General features: G+C 42.4%; 1 protein-coding gene across 2 annotated transcripts in view; it reads left to right on the top strand.

Annotated features, from left to right (window-relative positions):
• TUFM (Tu translation elongation factor, mitochondrial) overlaps nt 1-19,502 on the top strand; it is a 143,220-nt gene extending 123,718 nt beyond the window's left edge. For both annotated transcript variants that reach the window (XM_030209431.1, XM_030209430.1), the window contains exons 9-11: nt 16,472-16,623; nt 18,341-18,460; nt 18,918-19,502. In XM_030209431.1, coding sequence (XP_030065291.1) covers nt 16,472-16,623; nt 18,341-18,460; nt 18,918-19,088 — 443 coding nt within the window. In that variant the 3' untranslated portion in view covers nt 19,089-19,502. The remainder of the gene's footprint in view (nt 1-16,471; nt 16,624-18,340; nt 18,461-18,917) is intronic.
• The last annotated feature ends 989 nt before the right edge of the window (nt 19,503-20,491 follow it).

Below are 20,491 nucleotides of genomic sequence, written 5' to 3'. Positions count from 1 at the left end.
CTCACAAATATATTGAACAGAATCGGCCCCAGCACCGATCCCTGAGGCACTCCACTACTCACCTTTCCCTCCTCCGAGCGAACTCCATTCACCACCACCCTCTGGCGCCTGTCCGTCAACCAGTTCCTAATCCAGTTCACCACTTTGGGTCCTATCTTCAGCCCATCCAGTTTATTTAAGAGCCTCCTGTGGGGAACCGTGTCAAAAGCCTTGCTGAAATCTAAGTAGATTACGTCTATAGCACGTCCACGGTTCAATTCTCCGGTCACCCAATCAAAGAATTCAATGAGATTCGTTTGGCACGATTTCCCTTTGGTAAAACCATGTTGTCTCGGATCTTGCAACTCATTTTCTTCCAGGAAATTCACTATCCTCTCCTTCAGCATCGCTTCCATTACTTTTCCAATAATCGAAGTGAGGCTTACCGGCCTGTAGTTTCCAGCTTCTTTCCTATCACCACTTTTGTGAAGAGGGACCACCTCCGCCGTTCTCCAATCCCTCGGAACCTCTCCCATTTCTAAGGATTTATTAAACAAATCTTTAAGAGGACCCGCCAGAACCTCTCTGAGCTCCCTCAATATCCTGGGGTGGATCCCATCCGGTCCCATGGCTTTGTTCACCTTTAGTTTCTCTAGTTGTTGATACACACTCTCTTCCGTGAACGGTGCTATATCCACTCCATTCTCAAATGAACTTTTGCCAGTCCATCGTGGTCCTTCTCCCGGATTTTCTTCAGTAAAAACAGAACAAAAGTATCTATTTAGCAAATTTGCCTTTTCTTCATCATTTTCTACATAGCGGTTTGCGTATCTTTTAGTCTCACAATTCCCTTTTTAGTCATGCTCCTTTCACTAATATACCTGAAGAAATTTTTGTCACACCTCCTTACCTTTCTAGCCATTTGTTCTTCCGCTTGCGCTTTTGCCAGACGTACCTCTCTTGGCTTCTTTCAGTTTCCTCCAGTATTCCTGCTCGTGTTGAGTTTTTCTGTATTTCTGGAATGCCAGCTCTTTAGCCTTTATTTTCTCAGCCACTTGCTTGGAGAACCATAGCGGTTTCCTTTTTCTCTTGCTTTTATTTACTTTCCTTACATAAAGGTTTGTGGCCCTATTTATAGCTTCTTTCAGTCTGGACCACTGTCCTTCCACTTCTCATACATCCTCCCAGCCCATCAGCTCCTTCCTGAGGTATTCCCCCATTTTACTAAAGTCAGCATGCTTGAAATCCAGGAGTTTTGAGTGGCCACCCTCCTCTTCAGCCGTCATATCAAACCAAACCGTTTGATGATCATTGCCGCCCAGGTGGGCACCCACTCGGACATTTGACACGCTATCCGCATTTGTGAGCACCAGATCCAGCGTTGCTCCTTCCCTCGTGGGTTCCATGACCATTTGTCTGAGCAGAGCACTTTGGAAAGCATCCACAATCTCTCTTCTTCTTTCCGATTCCGCAGACGGAACCTTCCAATCTACATCCGGCAGATTGAAATCTCCCAGCAACAGCACCTCTCTCTTCTTTCCCAGCTTTTGAATATCTGCGATCAGGTCTTTATCTAATTCTTCCAATTGTGTTGGAGGTCTGTAGACAACACCCACGTGGACAGAGGTTCTATCATCTCTTTTTAAGGTGATCCATATCGCTTCTTCTTTACCCCAGGTCCCTGTCATTTCGGTTGCTGTGATATCATTTCTCACATATAGAGCTACTCCTCCACCTTTACGACCCTCTCTATCCTTCCTAAATAGATTATAGCCTGGTATGTTTGCATCCCATTCATGGGAACCATTGAGCCATGTCTTTATGATTGCAACGTCTAGGTTTTGCCTCCAACATCAGGGCTTGAAGGTCATGAACTTTGTTGCCAAGACTGCGAGCATTTGTGGTCATCACTTTCCATTTCCATTTCCTGGTATGTGTTTCAACATTTGATATTTTGGTGTGTTTTTTGTCTTTGGGTCCCTCCATATCTTTTTGTTCCACCTTAATTTCTTTTGCTTTTGCTGTTTTTTCTGGCTCAGTTCTATTTTTAGGAACCTCACAGTGCTTTAATGGAGCAAAAGAATTCTGTAGGGGTAACACTTGTGAGGGTGTATGCCTCTGTGTCACATGATGAAGTCTGCCTGAGCCTACTGTGAACCATCTATTCTTAGGTGGTTTTATCCTTTGAGGCAGTGGTGTGAATTTGGTTTGATTTTGTGCAGTCTTAGAAGTTGCTTTAAGTGCATCTAATTCCTGCTTTAATTTACTGAGCTCTTGTTTTAAACTAGCGAGCTGATTACAGATAGGACAAGCCTTAAGTTTCCAGATGATTGGCTTTGAAACTAAGCTCCACAATTATTACAGAGAATAAAAGTCATCCTGATTTGTTGGAATGGTTATGAATAGGTATTTTATGATGGGGCTTGACAGTGTGCAAGATTAACTTTACTCCTCAGCAGTTTGAGCCAGTTGTAATTCGGGTGGAGTTAAGTTGTGATAAGTAGTGTAGTTAGAATAGGGATTTAGGAAGTGTCAGTCCTGGGGTGGGTGGGTATAAACCTAAACTTGTGGAATGTATTTGCTGTAAAACCTATCTTTGGCCTTTATTAAGCCTCTTTTCTACAAAGCTGATTGGGACAAGGGGAAGACAAGGATAGTAGGTAGAGATGTGCAAAAAAACCACAGTTCTAGGGTAGGAAAAGCCGCAAATATAGCCAGCACAAGTCTTATCTGAGTTTCTCCCAGCCAGAGACCAGCAGCACAGCTCTGCACAGAAAACACACTTGTGCTTTTAAAATGGCTGCAGAAAAAAAAAAACAAAAAACAGGTGAGCTGAGGGGGTGGGGGAGGGAAGGAGCTCTGAAACACTTGGCAAAAGAAAGATTTCTAATGTTGCAGGAATTGATGCATGAATTTATGATACTTCAGGAGTCAAACAGCACACATCAAAATGAGAGAAAAATCTTCTTTATTTGCCAGCAAACAAAGTAGAACATCAGCATTAAGTCTCTTCTTCTCTTTCTCAGCTCTCTGTGTCTTTGTGGCTTCTGTCTCAGCTGCTTCTCTTCTTATGCTGTCTTCTCTTCTCTTCTGAGCTCCTTCTGTCCTTCTTTCTTTTGTCTGTTCCTTCTGACGTAAGCTGCTTCTACTCCCTCTTATATACAGTTCTATCTAGCCTAGCCTAATCATCTATAGCTTAACCTGGGTTCACTTAGAGGATAATGGATATTCTTACATTTATTATTCTCATATTCCTAGTACTAACTGCTAACTAAACTCTGGTATTCATTAAAGGGGTCAAGGGCCAATCTTACTTAATAGCATACAGCTATAGTTTGTTATTTCTTTCAAGATCCATTCCTACATTTTACCTATAATTAATCAAGGAGAAGAGAGCTGACTAGTCCTGACCTCTTTTCACCTATCAGCTCCATACATCAAACCAGCCAGAACTGCAGATAATTCAAAACACATGTTTGACCTCTTAAACAGCAGACAAAGAGTAATACAGAATTTAACAGACATTCTACACAGAAACAAAACTTATTAATTTACACAGAATACAGCATATTCTAAAGTAAGCAGAATCAGTATCCCTTATAAGCCATATCTACATATTAAGCACTTCTAAATAGTATTTCAGCCTATTCCTTAAACTACAATATGTCATATGTCTGGCTCATGCCTGCTTGCAAAACTATTCAATATGCCTAATAGTATACAAATGTTGAGCTAGCCTTCATCATTCACAAGGGACAGAGTTTCATTTCTCACTGACCTTTCTAACCTTTAGCTTAGCCAAGCTAGACATTGAAAATAATCTGAACCATCTGGCATTCCTTCACTTTAGTTGCAAGGTAAAAAATTGAACTTTTTAAACACCAGACTTTTAATATCATTTCTTTGTCCACTGCCTCACTAATACTTGCTGGCAGTTTGAAATCAGAAATCTAGTTTTCAGATTCACAGATATCAATAAGCCAGTTTGAAACACAAACAGTTTGAAACACAGTCAGATTATACAGTCAAACAAGTTGTTGTTTGTTTTGGTTTTTTTTTAATCGTTTTAGGAAAATATATTTGCAGGGACATATAGACAGACAAGGATAGTAGGTAGAGATGTGCAAAAAACCCCCCACAGTTCTAGGGTAGGAAAAGCCACAAATATAGCCAGCACAAGTCTTACCTGAGTTTCTCCCAGCCAGCAACACAGCTCTGCACAGAAAACACACTTGTGCTTTTAAAATGGCTGCAGAAAAAAAACAAAACAAAAAACAGGTGAGCTGAAGGGGTGGGGGAGGGAAGGAGCTCTGAAACACTTGGAATGTAGCCTTTCTCAGGCAGCGGGGTTCCACATGGAACACAGGTTTAATTGCTTTCCAGCACAGCTATTTGGAAATACAAAGATGTTTGGACTTTGAACCTAAGGAATTGAACTGATAAAATCAGCATAAACATTAGTAGGCACCTTAACCGGTACTTAAGAAGGATGCCTGAAGTAGATCTGGAGGCATTGATTTGAAATGTTTTGAAACAAGGCAGTGAAATAACTGTATAGCTAGTGCATTGTATCAGAAAGTGAATGTAGAAGTTAAATAGTTGATTAATTGACAAGGCAATATACAAAGGTACTGTGAGCTATGTGTGAATGCAACGTGAGATTGTGAGTTTTGAGGGTAGAGGTATTAGACATATGTAATATAATAAAGAAATAAGTTTAAGATATTTAAGGTGTAAGGAGTACTTTATATGAGAGCGAACAGAGCCAGATGCAGGGGAGGGGAGTGGGGGTAGGGGAAAGGGGGGGGGGGAGGGTTAGGGGTAGGAACATGGAGGAGTGGCCTAGTGGTTAGGGTGGTGGACTTTGGTCCTGGGGAACTGAGGAACTGAGTTCGATTCCCGGCACAGGCAGCCCCTTGTGACTCTGGGCAAGTCACTTAACCCTCCATTGCTCCATGTAAGCCGCATTGAGCCTGCCATGAGTGGGAAAGTGCGGGGTACAAATGTAACAAAAAAAATAAATAAAACGTTAATGGTCTGAACAACCCCGGGAAATGGAGCATTATATTTAAAGAGTTAAAACGGTTGCAGTGGGATGTGATTATGCTACAGGAAACCCATATCAGGAAACAAGACGAATCCTTGATCAGGTGTAAACAACTGGGGGAATGTTTTCTTTTGGCAGACTCCAAGTGGGGGAAAATGGGGGGGATTAGTCATTTTTGTAAAAGCGCACTTAAGATTTGTCCAGGAAGAAATATATAAAGGGAAAGAGGGAAGATGCTTAGCGGTTAAAGGGAAAATTGGAGACCAATATATTACATTCATTAATATGTATGCCCCCAATAGTGGACAAGGGGCCTTTTTTGAAAACATAAGGCCGGAGCTAGGCTTATTTGGGAGGGGACAGACAATACTGGGGGGGGGGGGGGGGGGGATTTCAACTTTACGGCCTCAAACTTAGACCACTCTATGGGACGGGCTGAGGGATCCAGACAGCACAGAGGTAAATTTCTCAAACTAATGACTGAATTGGACCTGGTGGATGTCTGGAGACTACAACACCCTAGACAGAAGACATATTCGTTTTACTCGCATGCACAGCAGACATACACCAGGATTGATACAATATGGTGCAGTCGGTCACTGTGGGGGGCAATAAAGGAAACTGAGATTGAAAGTATTCATGTGTCTGACCATGCCCCAGTGTGGGTAAATTGGGAAAAGAGATAAGGGGTAAAGTATGGAGGTTAAATGAAACTTTGATAGCAGAAGAGAGAGACTGTCAGGAGGTGCGGAATATAATAAAAGATTATTTACACGTTAATAATGGGGAGGTGACAGAGGGGATTCTGTGGGATGCCCTCAAGGCGGTAGTCGGGGCATCTCATACGAATGGGAGCCCAAAGTAAGAGGGCACGAGAGGCGCATGAATTGCTAACAAGACAGACATTAGCGCAGTTAGAGGCACAGCATCAAGAAACAGGGGACCCACAGACACTTAAAGAATTGCTAGATTGTAGAACAGAACTGCAAAAAATACAATTGAGAAAGATGGAATACAATAGGAGATTGATGAAACAAAAGTTTTTTGAATTTAGCAATAAAGCGAGTACAATGTTAGCGAGAAGCTTGAGACAAAGACAGGTAAAGAGCACGATTACAAAAATTAAAAGTACTCGGGATGAGATACTACACCAGGATAGTGATATACGTAAGCAATTTGTACAGTTCTATACAAAATTGTACTCCAAAGGGGAAGTGGCCTCCCAAGGAGAGATGCAAGAATATCTACAAGAGTTAGATATCCAGAGAATTATGAGTGCTCACAAAGTAGAGTTGGTGGCAGAAATAACAGCACAGGAGGTCCTAAGGGTCATTAAAGGGTTAAAAGTGGGACTTCTGGTGGAGCTGCCGGTCAAGATGGCCACCGCACAGTAAGCTCCTGCGGGCGAAGATCGGGGATCCCACTAGAACGCGTGTTTTCGCCCCCAAAATACAGCGGATCTGTTCTCCCTTGTTTCGGAAGGACTCCCAATCCTGAGAGAGCACCGCGAATCCCGATCCGTGCAGACGGCACGGGTGTAATTCAGCAAACTCGCGCGCACCCGCACCCGTGAAGAGCTGTGATCAGCAAGAGCCAGAGAGTGCCCTAAGACGGAGATCAGCCACAGACCCGAAATTGGTGGGGAACCGGAACACAGGTTGGAAATTGAATTGGCAGGACCTAGAGCAGGTGATTAGAACCGGCGATCCAAGCAGACGGAGGGTGTGGCGGGAGAGAAAACGGGACACGAGGAGCATGGGGCAATGCAGTGTACAAGTATAGTCTGAGAGACTGAGAGTGGATAAGAGGCATTTGCAGACGGGGAAACAAACGAAAAGGCTTCAATCACCGCATTTATTAAGCCCATTGGAACGCTTTACAAAAGAGGACGAACTCTCTAGCACGGAGTGAAGTAATATGAGTTCATGAAGGGGCCTATAAAAGTGTAGAGCCTTTGATAACATGCGGAAGGAAGTCTGAGCCTTGGCAATCACTCAGAAGCAGATTTAAACAGCACTCAACACAATCTAAAGATAAAAACTGTCCGATCCACCGAAGCAGATTGATTGCAGTAGGGGCAGAGACCAATACTTCTTATCGGCAGACAAAATTATACTCGCCCCCAGAACTTTTGTATGGCAACCAAAAGCTCCAAGAAAGAGCTGGATAAAAATAAGAGCGGGGGATTAAAAATGGCGGGGAAAAATTCTCCACCATCGTCATCGGTGAACTCTGTCTAGGCCTCAGAAATTGTTGCAGAGGTAAAAATGGCGGTGGAGAACACCATGAGCCACAAGCTACAGCAAATTATTGATAAGCTTGATGGCATGGATCAAAAATTTACCACTTTTACTAATGAACTCCAGGAGGTCCAGCAGCGACTGGGGGACGTGGAAGACTCCTCACAAGAGGCCTCAAAGTCTATACAGTATCTTCAAAAAACGGTTTCAACCTTAGAAGATAAAGTGGACGATTTGGAGAAACCTTCTCGCAGAAATAATCTTCGGCTGGTAGGAATACCAGAATCAATACAGGAAGCGGAACTGAGAGGCTTTTTGGAGCCCTGGCCTGCTAAGATCTTACCTAATCAGAATACGACGGGGCCGCTGAAGATAGAAAGAGCACATCGCCTAGGCCCAAGAAAGGAGACCAACATCCGCCCTAGAGTGGTCATTTTGCGACTGCTCAACTACCAACATAAGATGGATGTGTTAGCGGCTCTTCGGAAGGGGGAAATGCTGGAGATGGATGGACACAAGATACTGTGTTTTCAAGACTATTCCACTAAAGTCTCCCTCCAGCGTAAACAATTTTCACAAGTATGTGGGCGACTACACAAAATGCAGATAAAATTCAGTTTATTGTACCTGGCTAAACTCAGAACCCAGTACAATGGTACAGTAAGATTTTGCGACACTGTAGAAGCCGCTCAAGCATTGGTGGATCGATTAGAGGAGGACAGGCCGAAAGCATCAAGAAATCATGAACAATGCCCTAAAAGGACAACTGTGAGTTTGATGCCGTTGATGGAGGAGGAGCGGAAGAAGCCAGAAGGCTTGTGAATATAAGTGGTTGTGTTTAACAGTTTTGAAATTGTTACTGGTGTTTATGATGGTTGTATGGTTGAAGGGGTGGGAGAAGAGTGAATCATATATTGTCAGTGAGGGTGGGATCCCGGATCGGAGACACGGAAGTAGTGCACCCTAGGTGCCGCTAAGAGATGGGGAGGATGGGTAGACAGGGGATGGGTGGGGGAGGGAGAGAGGGGGGAGGGGGGCACATGGGAGAGTAGGTACTTCATGGTTACAGTGGAGAAGGAGAACACAGACAACAAATTAGGAGCAACATGAGGAGTGTATTTCTGTGGAATTGTGTTTAACTATGGGCGGTGGGGGTATGGGCTGGGATGCCCCCCCTTCCCCACTTAGTGAAGGCATCAAGGTCACATTTTTTGTGGTGTTTGACAATACGTGATGGCCCTTAAGGTGGTGACGTGGAATGTGGGGGGCATTTCTTCGCCGATTAAACGGCAGAAAATACTTCAAGCACTTCATAAGCAACAGACATCAAGTGCATTACTTCAGGAAACGCATCTAACCGCCAAAGAGCATGAGAAACTATGTCGTTGGTGGGTGGCTTCATATTATTAATCTCCAGCGCAGGCGAAAAAAGCGGAGGTTATAATTTTAATTAAGAAAGGGATCCAAGTCATTACACAAAAGACTATCGCGGATAAGGAGGGAAGATATGTATTGGCACACTTAACAATAGAGCATCAACCAGTAGTTATATGTAATGTGTATGCTCCCAACACGTATAATAAGGCATTTTACAAAAAACTTTTATATCATTTAAAAAGCTTTGAAGGAACTCCCCTGCTGATAGTAGGGGATTTCAACGAAGTTGGTGACCCTAAATTGGACAGATCTTAGGGGGGCAAAAAAGGATTGCGTGCGGAATCTAGAGGAATAGGAATGTTGAATGAAATTCTGGACCTGGTGGACGTATGGCGTACTTTGCATCCATTAGAGCGTGATTACACTCATTTGTCTCGTGCACATTCCACCATGTCGTGGATTGATTATATTTTTATCTCTCGTTTATTATTTACAAGAATTAGTGCAGCAGAAATAGGTCCCATCAAAATCTCAGATCATGCAATGGTGATGGCTTCATGGGAACCTTCAGAGGGCAGTCCGGGTCAATTCCAATGGAAAGTCCCTACTCGGCTTTATAGAGATCAGGGTTTCCGGGAATACATACTAAATAAACATAAGCAGTTTCAAGACACTAACAAGGCACACATGGCAACTCCAATACTCTACTGGGATATGGCTAAGGCTGTACTTCGGGGTGAGATTATCGCTTACACAAGTCACCAGAAAAAGGCGCGGGAGAGGGACCTGCTCAGGTTAGAAAAGGAAATAACACGGTTACGGCGTGAATACGGGCGCCAACATAACGTTATATTAAAAGCCAAGCTCCTAGAATTGCAGCAAACCCTAAATGAGAGACTTCACCATAAGGCCCAACGGAATTATGCATACTATAGATATCAATTATACAAATACGCCAATAAAAGTGGAAGGATGCTGGCTAGGTTGGCAAATCCTAGGCAGGGCAATTATAAAATAAACACCCTGTATTCCTTAAATGGAACCTTAGAAAATAAAGATGTCCCTATTAATAGAATCATGCAAGAATATTATCAGAAGCTATATGCTATCCCAGATCCACCCCTGATGGACAGTGAGATATATTTGGCTGGGCAAGAGCTTCCGCAAATAGACACAAAAATATGCTAAATGCTCCCATAACGGCAGATGAGGTATCGTGGGCCATACAGCAAGGACCATTGGGGAAGGCCCCAGGCCCAGATGGCTATAGAGGCGAATTTTACAAAGTACTGAGGGATGAAGTCGTAGTACTGCTGACCTCAATATTTAATGTCATAGTGCAGGAGAAGCAAATACCCATTTCTTTACGAACAGCGCAGATTATAGTGCTCCCCAAACCAGGGCAGGATGTACAGAAACCTGAATCTTATAGGCAAATATCATTACTTAATTTTGAAGCCAAACTATTTGCTAAAGTATTAGCAAACCGTCTGTCTCAAATACTGCCAGATGTTATCGAAGATTCACAGGTGGGATTTGTACAGGGCAGGACTATTACTAAAAATGTGAGAAAGATACTGGTAACCTTGGAGGCGGTGTCCACGCAGGCCATACCATCGGTGTTAGCTTTGATGCCGAAAAGGCGTTTGACAGGGTGGTTTGGGACTTTTTATTTGGCACTCTAGACGCGTATGGTATATGAGGTTTTTTCAGGAGGTGATCCGTGCATTATACTATCTTCCACAAGCACAGGTGTGGGTAAATGGAATCTTGTCACCTCCCTTTCCTATACACAGGGGGACTAGGCAGGGATGTCCCCTATCACCTTTATTGTTTGTATTAACACTAGACCCACTGATTAGAAACATCCTACAGACGCCCGATGTACAAGGAATCAGGATTGGTACAGAAATGTTTAAAATAGCAGCTTTCGCTGATGATTTGCTGGCACACGTAACCCACCCTGAAACATCACTGATAGCGCTCTTAGAATGTATGACAGACTTTGGAGACTTCTCTGGCTTTAAGCTAAACTTGGAGATGTTTGAAGCTTTGCAGAGGGAGGGAGACCAAGTTGGAGCTTGGCAGGAACAGCTTCCGTTGAAATGGGCGGAGGAATTCTTCAGATATCTAGGAATACGGCTGGCTATGGACACCACCACATTTTATAAAATCAATATAGAAAAGTTGTTACAGGACACCAGATGCTCTCTTGAGAGATGGAGCCATTTACCTATATCGTTAATGGGCAAAATCAACTTATTTAAAATGATCATATTCCCGAGATGGCTCTGTATTTTACAGGTGTTGCCAATACATATACTTGAAAAAGATTTACGTAAGCTGAACAGGATGAGTCGGAAATTTCTATGGGGGGGGGGGGGGGGGGGGGGTCAAAATTACAATTTGAATATCTGTATGATGGATGGGCACAGGGAGGGTTAGGATTCCCTTGTATTAAACGATATAATCAGGCATGCCTTCTGATACATCTTAGGGATTGGCTGCTTAATGCACATCAACATACGCCGCTTAGCTGGGAACGTGCACTATTTAGACCTTGGCATTTGAATTTTCTCCTGCAGGCTAAAACAAAAAGCTTGCCACTTGTTTGTAGGAAAGCATACTGCTGCAGCCACTGCGACGCATTTGGCAATTCCTTATGCGGTCCTGGGGACAAGATCCCAATACTAGTGATCAACTCCCATTGCGAGGGAATGGGGATTTTCCCCCGGGGTTAGAGAAAGGGATATTTGATAGATGGTTGGAATTGGGAATTACTTTGCTTTAACATTTGAGGAGTGAAGAGGGGGGACTGTATGGATTTCAGGACCTGCAGCAGAGGCTTTCACTTGCCAATAAAGATTATTACACATTAGACAATTACATCATTATTGGTTCAGTATGGACCAGGCAGCTCTGGACACGAGGATGGGCCATAGGTTACGCAAATTCCTGAGGGGGGATGCACATGGACAGGTATCAATCTCGAGCTTACATAGAGCTTTAATGTCGCTCAGGCCTCCTCGCACATATGAGATGCTTAAAGACACATGGAGTAAAGATTTGGGATATGAGATGAAGGGAATAAATTTTGCTAAATTGATCAAAGATATACCCAAACAAGTGGGTGGAGCGGAGCTGCAGGAAAGTCAATATAGGATTATCCATTGGGGATACATCACACAATCACAGGCAGCAAGGGCTGGCTGGATATCTGATGCCCAATTCCCTAAATGTCACAGAGAAAGGAATACCTTTTTGCATGCATTTTGGAGATGTGACAGAATAAAATTATTTTGAAACGCGGTACAGAAATATCTTGAAAAATTGTCAGGGCAAGGGCTACTCCCCTCCTGGAGAGGAGTACTTTTGAACAAAAGCAATGCATATGGGATCTCAGATAAAATTTGGAGTTATTCTTTTGTAAGGCATATGCAGTGGGGAAAAAATGTATACTCAGGCACTGGATGCAGGCGGAACCACCATCCATTTGGCTCTGGAGGAATAGGCTCCATGAGCTAATGCTCTGGGAGGCCAGGGCGGCCCATGGCAACCCAAAGAGACGAAAGAATTTTATCAATATATGGAACCCATATTTGCAAAATATTTCTCATAAAGCAAGAAGTGCTGTACTAAATAACTTTAGCAAACCCTAACTTAAAGGGAACCCAGTAGACATATACTCCTTGTACTAGACAGGTAAAGTCTGATGACAGAAATTTGGAAGGAATAGAGACCATGAAGTAAGAAGCTCATGGTACAGAGGTTATGGGGGGGGGGGGGGGGGGGGGGGGGTAGAAGGGGAGTAAATGTTGTAAAATTGATGATACAGCTAAGATATACATAAATGCAAATGATGTGTCACTATGATTACAGAATGTTTGCTTTTCATAAATCTGTTCCAAATGTTTGATCATCAATAAAAATCGTTTAAATATATAAAGGGTTAAAAGTGGGGAAGGCCGCAGGCCTTGATGGATACACAGGCAAATGTTATAAAGTATTTGGGAAAGAACTGGCACCCCTGTAAGTAAGGGTGGGCAATGCAAATTTTGGGGGGAATGGAGTCCTGCCAAGCATGCGTGAAGCAGGGATCTCAGTCCTACTAAAACCAGGGAGAGATCCAGCAGTATGCGGATCATACAGACCGATATCCCTGCTGAATATTGATGTAAAAATCTTAGCTAAGGTTATGGCGGATCGCTTGGGGAAAGTTATGCCGCATCTTGTTCACGAGGATCAATCAGGATTTATAGCCCATAGACATGTGGCAGACAATATCCGCCGCACTTTGAATATAACTTGGGGGGCACAGAAAAGGGGGGACTCACTGACATTACTGGCGGTGGATGTGGAGAAAGCATTTGACAGGGTAGAGTGGGAATACCTGTGGGAAGTGATGAGGGCTATGGGAATGGGTGGAGCATTCACAGAATGGGTGAAGGGCATGTATACACTCCCAGTTGCCAGAATAAAAGTTAATGGAGGTTATTCAGAGTATTTCCCAATAAAAAGGGGAACGAGACAGGGGTGCCCACTGTCCCCCCTGTTATTTGCTATTTCTATTGAACCTCTGGCACTGAGAATAAGAACTCTTAGAGACATCAGAGGAGTCAGTTTGGGGGGGTCATGAACACAAAATAGCCTTGTTTGCTGATGACATCCTTTTTTATGTCTCACAACCAATATTGACGCTGCCTGTCATAATAAGAGAGTTAGACCTATATGGAAAATTGGCGGGCTTTTCAGTAAACTATGATAAATCTGAGATGATGGGGATCACCAACACGGAGGCAGAGTTGGAACAGCTGAAACAAGCCTTCCCTTTTAAAATGATGGATCATAGCTTCCGTTATTTGGGTATCATAATACCAAAAGATCTGAATAACCTCTACTCCTTAAATTATACCCCCCTGCTCAGAGGTGTGAGATGGGACTTGAATAAATGGAAGAATCATTGGTTATCATGGTGGGGGAGAATAGCAGTAGTAAAAATGAATATCCTGCCCAGATTACTCTTCCTGTTCCAGACACTATCAAAACTAGTCCCCAGAAGGGAAATACTAAAGTTACAATTGGACACAGGGACTTTTGTGTGGGCAGGCAGACCAGCTAGGTTGTCACGAAAAATTATGTGGGGGAAGACTGAAGAGGGGGGGAGAGGAATGCCAAATATACAATGGTATTACTGGGCGGCACAACTAAAGCAGATAGCGGAATGGAGTAAGGTAGACTTATCTCCAATAACTAGGCTGGAGCAAGTTTTTGTTAGGGAAGGACAGCTAGAGGGATTGCTGTGGGCCTCACTTTCAGAGCAGACATATAAAGGATTAACGTTGAATTCGTTCATATCGCATCTTTTAACCGTGTGGGGAATGTTAAAAAGGAAGGTGAGGGGGACGGGGGGAAGGGAGAGTAAAGTGTTACAAACAGGGTTAATACGATTTCATGAGTTCCTGGATGAGGGAAGAATTAGGACGTTCAGGGAATTATAGGAAATGATACCAGAGTCTGATTTATATGCTTACATGCAGGTTAAACATTTCATTATAACAGAGAAACGGGTAAGGGAGGACACTAAGGAACATGAGACATTTGAAAAAGTGTGGGGGGACATAGATCAGTGGGGGAAAGGAATCTCAAGGATATATGGCTACCTAAGGGGTCAGATATTTACGAAACTGTCCTATATGGACGCATGGGAAAAGGACTTGAATCAGGGAGTAACTGAGGCAGAATGGAGGAGGGTATGTCTGGAAGTCAAGAAGGCCTCGATGTGTGTGCTAATTAAAGAAGTGCATTTAAAGTACTGAGCAGATGGTACTATACCCCCGACAGAATAAAAAAAATGTCCCCCAGGGCTTCTGATGAATGTTGGAGATGTGGAAGGGAGACGGGAACATTTTTTCATATCTGGTGGGAATGTACGTTGATTCAACCCTATTGGAAGGACATAACGGACAGGTTGTCAGAGGCTTTAGAAGGTACATTTCCATGTGATCCTAAATGGTGTCTCCTGGGGTGGGGGAACCAGAGAGGACGGAGATGGCAACAGAGATTTAAAAGAATGGGATTAGCAGCAGCAAAAACCATCATAACGAAGCATTGGAAGAAGACTACAGGACCAACAATTGCAGGGGTAGATTTAATCCTGCGGCGCCAGAATGGTCACACCTAGAGAATATAAAGGGGACAAAGGGTGGGGGAATCAAAGAGTAGGGGGTATTCGGACTGTTGGGGGGGAGAGGTAAGGAGGAAATGGAGGGCGGGGGGGGGGGGAGGGAGGGAAAAAAGGAGGGATAAAAGAGGTTTGAAGGAAACTGTTGAGATAAAAGATAAGTTGTAATTTGTTCAGAGGCAGATGCTCTATGCTGTACTTGAGATGATGTTTCAATAAAATTTAGAAGTTAAAAAAAAAATAAAAAGCATAGGAGCCAACAGTGATTACTGAGGCACGCCACAGGCCAACAGAAAGGATTCAGTGTGTTTTACCAGAGAATATGGTAAGAGCGATTCGTCAGATAGGTAGGACATTGCCCTTGCCTCTGAGGCACCCCTTCTTAGTGTGGATGTGCAGATCTGGAGAGTCACATTAGGTGTAGGAGTTCCGATAGCTATTGTGGTTTCTTTCCGCTTGGGTCTGGATAGAGTTTGGGTACATCCCACTCATCTAGACTGGACCAACATGGGTGAAAAGGGGAAATTTGGATGGACTTGTTAATTTCCTTTCCTTAAATCCTGCCAGACCAGTCCAGAACCCACTCATGGAAGCCAAGGCAGTCAGGGGTTCTCAGTCTAACAAATTCAGAAAGTTGATGTTGTAGGTCACCCTGAGGGTTGTTGTTTCTTTGGTGTATGGAATTCTTCATTCTTGGGTTAATTACATGAACTGATGATTTTGATTGTACCGGGTTTGGCTTTGCTGTGAATTGGAAATCCAAAAATAAGAATTGCCTTTAGTAGACTGTTTTTATATAGTATACTGAGAAGCTGAATGCAGCACCTACACCCTATAAAGGCAGGGAAGTAGCTCTGAGCTGTTTTTCTTGGGCTCCATCTGCTGACAAGGGGTCATAACCCACTCATTAGGACTGTTCTGGTAGGACCCAAGGAAAGAAAATTACAATACAGTCTAGATTATTCAACCTTTGCTGATCCAACCATCCGGCAAATCCGACAGACTCCCAGCGACGTCACACGGCTTCTCTTTCTGTTTTCCAAACCTGGGACCCTACTTTTATCACCGTTGTGAGCTGGGATCCTGCTTTTAGTGCCTTTGTTTCTGCATTGTTTGAGGGGTTACCATTGTTTTCCGTATTATCTGACTTTTTTCATTTTTCCGACAAATCGAGACTTTACTGTAACAGGTGTCCAAATTTCTCCTTAATATGAATGCTTAGATTTGTCCGAGTGCTCTGGAATATGTGATTAGTATGTAAATACTTTTGGGTGTCTTGTCATTTTAAGTGTTTATAAACAAAAAGCAGCAAAGTGGACGATGGTTGGCAGGAGTGGAGGAGTGGCCTAGTGGTTAGGGTGGTGGACTTTGGTCCTGGGGAACTGAGTTCAATTTCCACTTCAGGCACAGGCAGCTCCTTGTGACTCTGGGCAAGTCACTTAACCCTCCATTGCCCCATGTAAGCCGCATTGAGCCTGCCAGGAGTGGGAAAGCGCGGGGTACAAATGTAACAACAAAAAAAAAAAAGTTCTTTATTGCAATGAAGACCTTCTGTCAACCATCATCCACTTCACTGCTTTTTGTTCATTTTAATCGTTTGTTTCAGAGTGCTTTGTCATATTACCTGCATCTGGTTATTGACCATAGGCATTGAGACATTTCACCAGAGCTTAGAGCGGGCAGAGGCTGGCGATAATCTTGGATCACTAGTCCGAGGGTTGAAACGGGAGGATTTGCGCAGGGGGATGGTGATGTGTAAGCCTGGTTCCATCAAACCTCATCAGAAGATTGAAGCACAGGTATGCTGGGGTTACCAGGGGATGGGTTGTAACTTTACTGCTGGCCTCTCTTCCCTTTCTTTTCTCTTTCTTGGTGTCTCATGGGCTGTAGTGTTGTCACAGTTGAGAGAAAAACGTTCCTGGAAATAATCTGGTGTTATTTCAAGCTATTGGCTTTCATCGGAGGTATCTTGTACAGAAAGTAATCCTCAAATTTTGACTATTACAAAACACATAAAATTTCAAATTTGACTTTTAGGCAAATATTTAAAAAATAAATTTTGTTTCACTGTTACTTCTGCTTGCTGCTATTTATAAAAGAAGCACTTAAGATGAAGTGGACTGAATTCCTATACATTACATATGCTGGGGTGGACAACCTCAGTCATTGAGGGCTGCAGTCCAGTTGGGTTTTCAGAATTTCCCCAATAAATATGCATAAGCTCTATTTGCATACAAATAGTGCATGCAAATAGATCTCATACATATTAATTGCTCTCCTAGATTAAAATAATCTAGTTACACACTATTAATTATTACTAACAGTAACTACTTTCAGTTTAAACTCTATTTCTTTCTTAGATGTTTTTTTCCAATACCATCAATTCTTCTGCAGTGCTAAATATTAGTGTCCATCAACATATCCTTCAGTCTTAGAAAAGTCTGCTATTAAGTGAGATCAAGATTTTCTTCCTTACAAAACTTCTTATGTTTTCTTCTCGGCCAAATGCCGTGCTTTTCTGAGTCGAAAACTTTTTCCTCTGTCAAACCCGACACAGTCGCTGCGTTTCACTCACATCCTCAGGGGTTTAACTTAACAGAGTAGAATTTCAATTTTCTTACAGCCACTTAATTAGAGATGGCCGACGACAGGAATCAGGAGGCATGGTGCTCTGCTCCTAAAAAAACCACCGGAGCATGCTCTTTACAGATTGAAGGATAAGTTGATGGACATGGACACTAATATTTAGCACTGCAGAAGAGTTGATGGTATTGGGTATATTTACAGGATTGCGGTACAAATATTAATAAGATGATTGTAATAGTAGCCATATCAACAATGTTATGTTGAATATAGATTGTAAAACAATGAAGAAATGAATGAGATGAGGAATGCTAATGTCACCATCTGAGGTCTCCAGAAAGAAGTGTGAATAGTATGTAAGGGAAGAATGTTATTGGTATGTAAATGTGTGAGTATGTTAGAGTTTAAAACAATTTTTGGATATAGGGCAAACAGATTTTTGTACATATAAAAATTTTTTTTTAGATTGTAATAATTCTAATAAAGAAAAAGAGTTTAAACTGAAAGTAGTTACTGTTAGTAGTAATACATATTCATTGGGGAAATCCTGAAAACCCGACTGGATTGTGGCCCTCAAAGACCAAGGTTGCCCATTCCTGACATAAGCTTTCTAAGGGACCCCAGCTCCAGCCTCATTCCTAGCATGGTCCTTTTTGTGCCGAAGATTTATTTTTTTTATTTTAAGGAACTCCATCTACCCTTAGTAAATTCTGCTGTCTGTAAAAAGCATGCTAGAACAAAAGGTGAAAGCAATATAGTTAACTAGAATAAGCCCTCGTCTGCTGGTGGATTTGAAAGATTCTTGGTTTAAAAAGTCCATGAATAGATAGGCATTTCAAGCTCCTTATCTAGAAATTTTGACCATAAAAGACTGAAATTAATTTTTATTCCTTCATTGGATCTCTGCAAATACTTGTTTTCCTGTCCTTGCAGGTTTATATCTTAAGTAAGGAGGAAGGTGGACGTCACAAGCCATTTGTCTCCTACTTTATGCCTGTTATGTTTTCTTTGACCTGGGACATGGCCTGTAGAGTTGTTCTACCAGCCAATAAGGTATCTTCTCCCACTGCTGCATGTTTATAGCACAGTTGTCTCTTTCTCTCTGCTCACTCGGGGCAGGGTGTCATTTTACTGCTGTCTTTTCCTACTTCATCCATTGAGCTCCCTTTCACTGCTATCTGTCTCTGCTGATGCTTACAGGACCTCTCTGCTGTTTGTGTGCACCCATGGGCAGTGGTAAAAATTCACTGTGGCACTGCAACCATAAAAGAACTTATTTGCATAGTAGGTGGCCAAATGAGTGAAAGGATTTCCTGCTACTCCTGTTTCTCATATGATATACACAGTCTCACACAAAGACCCCCTACACAACTGAAATTGTCACTTTTGCTGAGGCGAGAGGGAGCTTTAAAGGAGGGGATCCTTTCCAAATTTGCTGGCTTTCATGCTTTGCATATCCCAAAGCTGGTACTGAGCCTTGTTGATCTGAATTTCCTCTGTTTCCCTTCAGGAAATGGTAATGCCAGGAGAAGACACATCCCTAACTCTTATATTGCGACAGCCTATGGTTCTAGAGAAGGGTCAGCGTTTCACCCTGCGAGATGGCAACCGGACCATTGGAACAGGACTAGTCACAGACATCTTGGAGATGACTCCAGATGACCAATCCAAGTGGGGTTAAAATGCAAGATTTGAGAAACATTGTAGTTTAATCCTTCCTCAAAGCGAGACTTCAACAGAATTGTTCACCTAATAAAAGTAAAAGAAAAATATCGGAGCAGAAAAATGGAGATATTAAAGAATGAACATACTATGGCTGTCTAAGTTCTGGGTAGCTGATATTTGGATGCTTTTTCCTCATTTTCCATACTGTCCAGTGTGATTCTGTTCTGAGCCACAGCTTTGCAATGCCACTGCTGTTCATCTTCTCTTACACCATGCAGGACCTGTGTTATCTATGTTACTTAAAAACAATTGTCATGCTTTAGAGTCCTGCTGGGTGGTATCATCTGTAGAGAAATTGCAGAAATGAGTGTTCCAGTTGCTAACTGTATTTTTTTTTTTTGTAATAAAAAATTAATAATATCTGCCCCTATTCCCTTTATAAATACCTTAATATGATAACGGAAGCTGAGAATCTGGGTGCAAATACAGGACACAGTATCACAGCTGTTTGGGTGTATAGAGAGACAAGTTAATATAAATAAGTTTTATTAGGGTCTGTACTGTTAATTACACTTTCAGAACAAACATAACCTGACATAAGACATCAAGGGGTCTTCTGCATAGTGGAACTTGAAACTCATGATCTACCATGTAATTCTCAGCAATAAAATTCCCTCACGAAAATAGCCATCTATTTAAAAAATGCTGTTCTTCTCTGTGGCATTTGCACTATTTCAACAGAGGATAGATTGATGTTGGTGTGACTTCCTTGTAAATATGTGTGTGCTAGTGGTCAGGAATGCTGTTTGTCTTGGGAAGGTTGCTGTGGGTTTTGGAGGGCCACCCTATATACTGAACCCAATAGGTAGTTTGAGCCTTAATATCTTTCACCCAGGTGCCCAAAGCCACTGCTAGGCAGCTAAATGGCTATAGTAATCACCAAGACCTACAAAGAGACTTTAATTTCCTCTTTTTTTTATCAGACAGCTAAAGCTTAGAATGTACTATCAGAGAACTTAAGAACAGAGTATAATTTTATGCTATTTAGGAAAATGATTAAAAAAAACTACTCTCTTCTTGTGAATGTCACTTCTAAACTGCTGTAATCTGGATTTTATTTGCAGAAGTTTTTTTTCACTTTTTTATATGGTCCTAGGTGTATTTTATCTAGTTTTTCTTGTTTGTGATCTGCTTTGAACTCATTGGGTATTAGCAGAATACAAGAACAGAGTATAAAGCAAAGATACTTACCTTTAGCAGGTATTCTTCGAAGACAGCAGTCCCCTTATTCACAAATGGGTGTTGTCATCCACATCACCTAGTGCAGAAATGCTGCCCAGCATACTGTAACTTTAAGAGATCTAGGCAGTGCTCCCCCTGAGTGAGCACAGGACCAGTGCTACAATAACATAGCTATAT

Source organism: Microcaecilia unicolor, chromosome 7 (genome assembly GCF_901765095.1).
Source record: "Microcaecilia unicolor chromosome 7, aMicUni1.1, whole genome shotgun sequence".
Classification (NCBI taxonomy): domain Eukaryota; kingdom Metazoa; phylum Chordata; class Amphibia; order Gymnophiona; family Siphonopidae; genus Microcaecilia; species Microcaecilia unicolor.
Note: the sequence above shows the minus strand (reverse complement) of the source record. Positions and strands in the feature narration are given on the sequence as shown.